General features: G+C 41.4%; 1 protein-coding gene across 1 annotated transcript; it reads left to right on the forward strand.

Annotated features, from left to right (window-relative positions):
- Window positions 1-2,249: 2,249 nt before the first annotated feature.
- rfc3 (replication factor C (activator 1) 3) lies at window positions 2,250-8,050 on the forward strand. Its single transcript, XM_083762216.1, has 9 exons — window positions 2,250-2,436; window positions 3,395-3,532; window positions 3,929-3,996; window positions 4,283-4,380; window positions 4,891-5,072; window positions 6,016-6,152; window positions 6,427-6,525; window positions 6,983-7,052; window positions 7,384-8,050. Exons 1-9 carry the CDS (start codon window positions 2,350-2,352, stop codon window positions 7,573-7,575), a joined length of 1,071 nt encoding a protein of 356 aa, XP_083618342.1. The 5' UTR covers window positions 2,250-2,349; the 3' UTR covers window positions 7,576-8,050.
- The last annotated feature ends 1,442 nt before the right edge of the window (window positions 8,051-9,492 follow it).

The following is a 9,492-nucleotide window of genomic DNA, read 5'->3' on the forward strand; positions in this document are numbered from 1 at the left end:
TTGTATACTCTCAGAGTTAAATTAACATTGATTTTACATAGACATGCCATTAAATGGGGGTCCGTAGACTAATGCATGTCAAACTGGGGGTCCTTGAAATGAAACGGGTTGAGAATCACTGCTAGAGCCGTAAAAATCCTCTCTTATGGGGGTCCCTGGCATATCTTTTCAAATGGGGGTCCGTCGGCTAATTACTGTCAATTTGGGGGTCCTTGACATGAAAAGGTTTGGGAATCACTGGTCCACAAAGCTGCGGTGCAGTAACTACGTTTTTGGACACACAAAGTTATTTGTGTCGGAGATAAGCAATTACCTCAAGAATATTATTTTATTTGCCGATTATATTGTTTGGCTGACCAGTTGAAACACTTTTAATTTAAACCCATTATCGGCCAATGTTTTTCCTGTAGGGCAGTATATAAAGTAGAATGATATATTTAAAATACTATTAAGTACAAGTAACCTCTAAAGTGTACTTAAAGCGGCACTATGTAACTTTTTATGAATTCAATGTCATTTTGACCAATCTGTACAGTATGGTAGTGTGTTAATACAAAACAATGTATTATTGGGGTGGTTGTATTTAGTCTCCCTGCTCTTCTATTAAGATATTTAGATTGTGTCAAAGGTCACGTCCACAGGATCTGACACGAATTTTTAGCTGATTGTCAAGATTCAAATTTAACCCCATGCTCTATAAGTTCATTGGTAAAAATGTCAGCACTTGCGCAGGAGCCCGGGTTCAAACCCGAGGAAAGTAACATTAGTGCAGTACTTGAGTAGAAACGTACTTAGTTACATTCCATCTCTGCCAAACACAACCACAGAGCGGAATTGAGAGAACTGGGACGAGATAAAGAACAAGGAGAGACAAACAATGAAGCATAGTCATAATAAAACTCTTCATTCAGTGAAATGTCAGAGGCCTTGTGAGCCTTTGCTATCTTGATCATGTGTGCACACAGATTATGAGAAAGACAACAGAACTTTGTTATGATATTAAACACAGGGCTCACTGTGTGAGAAAGGTATATCCATCCTAGGCCTGTACTGTACTGTAGTTCTCAAACTTTTTTGTGCCAAGATTTTAAGTTAAAGCTCTGTGACTGTCCCATGTCTCTTCCAGCTCTATCTGTCAGTACCACTGCCCTAACTCTGTATGAGGAGACATATCTGCTGATGGCATCTCCCAAACTGAAAATGCATTTTCTGTTTACTAAAGAACTGGAGAGAGACATGGAGAACCCTGTTATTGCACTCTATGAGAGGGTTTCTCAAAAGTGGGTGTCATGGTGGCACCATAGGGTGCCATGATGATGCCAGTCCAGGGGTGCCATGCATGGAATATGTTTTTAAATTTTGGAATTTACCAAATTCACATTTCTTTATATGTATAAACGTTTTCAATCAGTTCTAACCAAAATGATGCTCCTTAAGTCTATGCCATCCAGGACACACACAAGCCCAAAGCCACTGAACGTCTTAAATGATTGAAATCACAAAAATAACATACATAACTGACAGACAGTGTTGATTTTTGACTCACCAACCCAGAATCAAATAGGCTCTATATTAAGCACAGCAGCCACTGGAGGCACAGGTAAGCTCTGTTCCAGTGTAGCACAGAGCTTCTCAAACTTTAATTTCAATGCCCCCATAAGTGCATAACACACCTGTAAGGATCCATTTGGACCCCCCCCCCCCCCATATGAGGGTCCCACTGAGCAGTGTTTGTGAGCCAACATGCACAATATCAACAACAGCACACATTATAATGCTATGCCATTTACTCTGTAACACCCTATGGTAACTCTAAGGAATTAAAGTAAGGCCAATGCTTTCTCTCCATGCGGCTTCTGTGCAGAGTATTTCATGAGAAGTAGCCTACCTCTGTCCATTGTACCACAGCCGAATGGTGTTTTTCTTGATTGATTGCAATTTGCAATGACTGCACTGCAGAGAGAAGTGAGAACATGACGCACTTTGTGCAGGAAATGTTTAACTATATTATGTATTCCTCTGTATTACACCAAACCCACCTTATTATTTTGAGCTAATGTTGACGTTTAGTTGGTGCCATTTCTCCACTGTTGAATGCGAAGCGGCCTTAGAGTATATGGATGAAGCTCCATGCATGCCCGCTTGGTGGCGCTATACACCCAACCAACCAAACGCCTAAAAGACAACAAAAACATAAAACCCGACTACGTGACGTTTGTCCCTCTGGTCTCTCCGTACTGCAGAGGAAACAGCAGCAGCGCGGGTTGTCAAACGTTTCGCGGGAGTTTGTTGACACTGTTTTTTTCTTCTAAACATTTTATTTATATTAAAGCATTGATTGCCGTCGCGATGAGTTTGTGGGTGGATAAATACAGACCGACCTCTCTGGGTAAACTAGATTATCACAAAGAACAAGCAGCTCAGCTCAAGAATCTGGTAAGCATGTTAGCATGTAGCCTTTGTAGGATTGCATTATATTATTATTGACAGAGCAATTAAGCAACCTTTAGATGCTATATTTGTGCACAGTGCATCATCTAAGTTTCTTGCGGAGTTGACAAACACATTCTGTACTACTGTCTGCTTTTATCCTTTTGAAATGGTAAATAAATGTTCTGTTACGAATTGTGTACTGTACACCATCGTAAATAAAATTAATTGTTTCAATAACTTGTACTCTCCACAAAGTTTATACAATTTGTAGGCATATCCCTAGATTCCCTACAAATTGCACCAATAACAGCAAAGCAAATACAGTTCCAAAATGATACATTCGTTAATGATACATCATTATGGTAAGTCTGTTATGGGACAGTGAACAAATGTGGAGACATTGTATTCTCTAACGTTAGGTGACCTACGTATTAGTAGAGAATGTCTCCACTGATGTCTCCATTATTTTTAATCATTCATCATCATGGGTTGTGGCAACCATTAGTTTAGGCAAGGTAATTATATCTGTATAGCACATTTCAACGAGGCAATTCTTGTATGTTACACAGAACATCAAGCAAAGGAAACGCAATGTTCTAATGAGAGAAAGGTAACCATGAGGCAGCTGCAAAAAGAAAAGTGTTTTAGTTTTGTTTTAAAAGAAATAGAAGTGCAGTTTTCTGGGTGTTTATTCCAGATATCGAGATATGTGGTGCATCAAAACTAAATTTGGCTTCCCTATAGCGGCAATATTTTTAATCTGGCATTTGGAGTTGCAATACAAACCTTTGACAGACCATATCCAAACAAATGTCAGATTTATTTGATTGTATTAAACCACGTTAAACTCACCAACATTGCAGCTGTACGGAAAGCTTGGATTATTCTGTGTCTCCCAAGTTTTTGTTTTATTTCTGTAGTAGTCATGATGGTTGTTGTGTTTGTTTGTGTGCTTTTTCAGGTCCAATGTGGAGACTTCCCACACCTACTGATCTACGGTCCGCCTGGCGCTGGCAAGAAGACACGCATTATGTGTCTGCTGAGAGAGCTGTACGGAGCCGGGGTGGAGAAGCTACGCATCGAACACCAGACCATCGTGGTGAGACATACTATTAATATCTAAAATGTATATAGAACTTTTTTGGGGGGGGGCAACAAAAGATAATCTACTTTATTAGGAAGTTAGGAACAGATTTAAACAAATGCTGATCACTACTGGGAACAGGGAAGTCTACTCTAGACTGTAATTTGTTCCTAATGTAGCCGACATCAACACAACACATCATTCACACAGGAAGACTTTATGGTTGTCAAGCAGATGGATGACATTTCACTATATCAAAATGTTTTTGCCCAAATACCATGTTGCTTTACTGCCTCTTGCGTTATTGTATTTGAGCAGCACATTGTTCCTTTTTGTATCACCTTTTAAACCCTGTTTTGGAAAGGTGCTACAGTATATCACTCAACTTGAACGTGTATTACTATTCTGCAGGCTCCATCAAAGAAGAAGATAGAGATCAATACTATAGCTAGCAACTACCACCTAGAGGTCAATGCCAGGTAAGTAACAGGAGAAGAGAACACCCTAAAACAGTCTGTCATAGCTCTCACGGTGCCATGTCATTGTTCTGACATCATTGCTCTTGCCTATGTTTTTATGTATGCAATTACATTTTTCTGTTCCGCGTCATGTCAAATGTGTGTATGTGTTGCATACAAGACAAATTTCAGTGCAAACTGACAAAGTACTATATCATATCATATACTGTAAGGTGTTTTGTAAGGATGATCAGACCACCACTACTTGTATGTGTAAATATATATACATTATACATTCTTTATTTAGTGATGCAGGGAACCAGGACCGTGTGGTGATTCAGGAGCTAATCAAGACGGTGGCTCAGTCTCAACAGATCCAGTCCAGCACACAGAGGGAGTTCAAAGGTAAAACGAACAAAAACAAAAAATCCATGATGATTGCATCACCCATATGGCTGTATCGCTCAAACATTGTGTATAATTTAACCATGTGAACCCTAAAAGTAACTACCGTATACTGGGGCAAACATTTGGCAAAGACAGCTGATCAAAAGCTCACAACGTGATTCATTGTTTCCGTAAATTGGTGCCCTACTCCTGCATCATACTACTGTGTTACACACAAGAAGCAAAAATATCTGCTCTACCAGGTCGCAATGCGAGGAAATTAAGTGAAAGTGAAACATATTTAACCAAAGCAAAGTATTAATAAGAGCTTGTGACTAAATAGATACTACATTGAGTCCATTGGAACTCAAGTCGTTTCATTCCATTTCCTGAAGTGAAAAGTAATGCTTTTGGACACGGCAAAAACGCTGTCAGGTTTTAAGTGGTTAGGAGCTGTAGATTCTTTCTATAATCAAACATCCCCTCTCTCTCTCTCTCTCTCCTATCGTCCTGCGTCTCCTCACTCAGTGGTGTTGCTGACGGAGGTGGACCGCCTGACCAAAGATGCGCAGCACGCCCTGCGTCGCACCATGGAGAAGTACATGTCCACATGCCGCCTCATCCTCTGCTGCAACTCCACCTCCAAGGTCATCGGCCCCATCAGGAGCCGCTGCCTGGGCATCCGCGTCCCGCTGCCCAGCACCGAGGAGGTAGAGCAATTCTTCTTATAGTCCAGTGGTCCTTAAGGTTCCCAGGTGGTCCCCAGCTAAATGGAGAGTTGGCAACCAAATGGACCCTTATAGAGCTTTAACTCTTGAGAGCTTAAAATGTAAATTTACGCTCTCAAGAGTTAAATTATTGTTAATCATCTGCATTACTTAATTTAGAAGAAGTGTAGACAATTAGATAATGTAGAATAATTGTTATTTCGATGCTTGACTAATTCTCTCCTAATAGTACCAACATCAATACAGCATGGAATTGTGATCAAAATTTTATCCAATGACAGCAAAGCATTCTTCAAAATCTCATCAAATGGTGGACCGCGGCTCAAATGCCGAATGAATAATTGGCCATGACATGACATGACATGACATGACATGACATGACATGGTTGAAAACCACTGTCATGCTAGTATGACATGCTGGGACTACAGTACAGTAGTAGGAATAAAGGGTAAATTGGGAGAAAACAATAATTGGCCTAGGGAAACTGACCATGCAACATATGTGCCTAAAATGCACTGCGCTGTGATGTGATAAATCAGGCTTTAGGGAGATGAGGAAGGAAATAGTTTTCCTTGGCTGGTTGAGTAAATGAAATGTTGATAAATTATGAGAAGTTAATAATTAGTTAACACATTAGTTAATAATTAATTAATGTGCTGTTCAGTGTCCGAAACAGTAGAGGACTGTACAGTGCTGGGCAGGTGGGATCTTTTCAGTTTAAAACAACTGGCAATTAGTCCGTTTTCCCCACATACAGGGATGAAGGGTTTAAAAAGTTGCGTTGTCTGCTTCCATTTAATTTAAGTATTATAGCAGACACTCTTGTCGAGAGCAACTTACAAAATGCAAGATCAGAGTAAATGGCAAGAACATGAATCTATTCTCATATATAGATCAGGTTTAACATGTGTTTTCTCTTACCAGGTGTGCAGTGTTCTGAGCACCGTGTGTAAGAAGGAGGGACTCCTCCTGCCTCCTGAACTGGCCAAGCAGATCTGTGAGAAGTCTGGCCGGAACCTCCGTAAAGCCCTGCTCATGGCGGAAGCCTGCAGAGTGCAGCAGTGAGTACTGTGAACATCTCCTACTTAATGTGGTGACAAAGTTACAGTAAAATGAGGTAATATTGTTTATATTTAACATTGCTTTATCAGTCAAACGTCTTTCTTGCAACATATATTGTGTATGATATTTACATGATGCACAGGCAGATTCATTCAATGACTAAATGTAATGTGATTAATTTGCTGTGAGTCTCAGACATCTTCTGAGAACCCTCTTTTTTGCACTGACCTTGTTGCCACTCTTCCCCCCCCCCCCCCCCCCCCCCTATCGCAGGTACCCGTTCTCCGCTGACCAGGAGGTTCCAGAGACGGACTGGGAGGTGTACCTCAGGGAGACGTCCAACGCCATCGTCAGCCAGCAGAGCCCTCAGAGGTGACCGCGTGTTGCCGGACAGTCCCGAAAGTGGGACATTAGTCCCGCAGGAACGGAAGTCAATGAGCATCATGTTCCTTTAACGTCTCGCTCTAATTGCTTATTAAAAAATATCATTTTATGTTTATGGATCCTCTTTAAAGAGATACTATAAATACTGTGACATCCGTGTCAAAAAGCTATGCGCAGTTGTTGCGAGCTGTGCTAAAGCTCTTAACATGTCATAAGCACACAGAAAACTGGACTGGTCATGTTCTGTTAATTGCCACAAGTGAGAGATATCTGCGATATACTCACAACAAAGTGGATCCTGGACAGCTCAAGCAGCACCCAACCAAAAGAGCATCCTCCCGATCCTCCAGAGCACGCTACCCCCTCTGCGCCCACCGGCAAATGCATATGACTCAGGCCTTGACATGGAAATGTTTGATAACCACTGCTTGAATCTCTCTCTCAGGTTACTGGAGGTCCGAGCAAGACTCTACGAGCTCCTGACTCACTGCATCCCTGCCGATGTCATCATGAAGGTACGGTGCTGTGACAACTCAACACCAAACCATGTACTGGTAGAACATTTCCTTAACACTAATGTGAATCATTTGTGCTCTTAAATCTTTGAATATCTAGTCTTTCACAGTGAGAGTTTAACTCATATCTTTGCTTCTGGGGGGGGGGGGGGGTCCCTGGAACAACATATACAGATGGGGGTCGGTGGCCAATTACATCATTTTTGAGGTCCTTGACATGAAATAGTTTGAGAACCACGATAGGTTTTCCAGAAAACTGACAGGATTTAAGAAGACATTTGTAGAATCTGGTCTCAATGAGTTCTAATGTAGTGGCCTTGTGTCCGTCCAGGGTCTGGTCACTGAGCTCCTGAGTAACTGTGACGGTCAGCTGAAGACGGAGGTTGCCCACATGGCAGCCTACTACGAGCACCGGCTGCAGCTGGGCAACAAGGCCATCTACCACCTGGAGGCCTTCGTGGCCAAGTTCATGGCCATCTACAAGAAGTTCATGGAGGACGGCATGGACGCCATGATGTTCTGATTGAACTCACAGGGAAGGGGACATGGGAACAAGACGCGCCCGTTTCCCTGAACAGTAACACTATTGGGAGCACTTAACCCATTTTCTCCCCCAATGGGCCCTATGCAGTGTGCACACATGCCATTTTGGAAAGAACTTGGGCCCCTTTCCTACTTCCTTCACAGGTGTTGCTGTGAAGGAAGTAGGGAAGCGGCCCGGAAGCAAGGACTGTCTAAAGAGGACGAGAAGTAGGAAGAGTTATTCTGTGTGCATATATATATACAGTAGCCCATTTTGTCGGTCTGACATCACTGCCACTAGAGGGCGCTATCCCCATGGGTCACAGAGTTAGTTCTCCCCTGAATAATGGACTGAGGAAGCAACAGTGATTTCTATGGATGATTTTCCCTTGGCTTACATTGTTGAAGATGGGGCATATGCTATCTTGTATGTGTCCTTAAATGTTAATTAAAATACAGTACGTATTGTGCAGCACCGAACTAATGAAAATGATTCATTAATGAATGCCCAGTACTTCAATGTGCATGCGTGTTCTGTACAATGTAGCTGTCACATTATCACTGTTCATTACACGGCTTGGTTGAATGCTTGATCCTGATTGGTCAATCGCCAAAATTCAGCGGTCTGTTATCTCTGGATAATGACCTCTATACTATAACAGACCGATGCCTAATCGAACCCTCGGAGCACCTGCTGTGCCCCGCTGATTTACTGCCGTTTCCAACATGACAGCCATGTAAAGTAAACACACACACATTTACAGCTAAACATTGCTCTCAAATTATTTTTTTTAAACATTTGAGCGAGGAATAGACTGCAGTACCCAAAAATGGATTCTATTTGATCAACTCACTTCCTTGTTTTCCGACTGTGCTGCAGACGCCGCCCAGCGCGACACAGGAAATACCTCGTTTTGTTGCACTTTGGGTCAATTTATTCATTTATGTATTAAAGTAGCCGTGTAATAAGCAGGATAATGTCTGTCGGTATGTAATGTCTGTCTTATCTATAAACACTCAGCCATACATTATCCCTTACTTATGAGGTGCTCGTCCTCCACAGCCTTTCATAAAGACTTTTGCAGAACATTGTAGACCTGGAATTACTTAGTTGTTGCTCCTTCCAACCAAGGAGGAGTTCCAAGTCGACGTGCAACAGGACATATCACACCGTCGGGACGAACACAAACCGCCTCGCCTCGACCCTTTGGTGTGGTTTGGGGCTTTCCTATAGACCCGTCTCTCCACTCAAAATGCATGTACAGTAGATATGCCAATCAATATACAGTACAGTATACATTTATTTTTGTTTAGTCTAAAATATCAGGAATTCTGTTACATTAATCCACTAATACAGTGTATAAAAGGTTCCATTAAAATACATTGAAATATTCACAACATTTGTATTCACAAGCACAATAATATAGCTTCTCTATAGTGCACAACGTTCTGCAACCACCAGCTGTACTATTTAAAGGTGGTGTACCATAGCTAATGATCATAGCTATATTGTTGGTTCAGTAACAGCGGTCTCCGTCTCTCCAGCTCTATAATAAACAGAAATTATATTTTCAGGTGTGTTGCCAATTTCATCCAATCAAGAGAGGGTATACCAAGATGTATCCGCTAAAATTTTGTCACTTCCAATTATTAGTGTTGATTTTGTCGACTGACAAAATATTCGTCCACTACCTTATTTCACTGAGGAAAACTAAATAAAAACTAAGCTACGATGACTAAAAACAAGACAATTTAATAAACAAATAAAAACTAGACTATGTTAGGGAGGGACTAGTGGAGAAGAGATCCATAGAACTTGGTAGAGTTTGGTTGTTGCTGAAAATAGATCTACAAGCTGAAAGCCTTGTGAGCTTATCTATTTTCAGCATGTAACAAAGTGTAAAATCAGCCATTATGA

This window comes from Protomyctophum parallelum (genome assembly GCF_964188405.1).
Source record: "Protomyctophum parallelum genome assembly, chromosome: 1".
NCBI lineage: Eukaryota > Metazoa > Chordata > Actinopteri > Myctophiformes > Myctophidae > Protomyctophum > Protomyctophum parallelum.

Bases quoted from the DNA above. Each gene is read 5' to 3' on its own strand.
- rfc3 (XM_083762216.1), top strand. From the start codon at position 2,350: ATGAGTTTGTGGGTGGATAAATACAGACCGACCTCTCTGGGTAAACTA. The intron at 3,533-3,928 runs GTGAGACATACT...ACTATTCTGCAG, and splicing joins TCGAACACCAGACCATCGTG to GCTCCATCAAAGAAGAAGAT. The intron at 3,997-4,282 runs GTAAGTAACAGG...TTCTTTATTTAG, and splicing joins CACCTAGAGGTCAATGCCAG to TGATGCAGGGAACCAGGACC.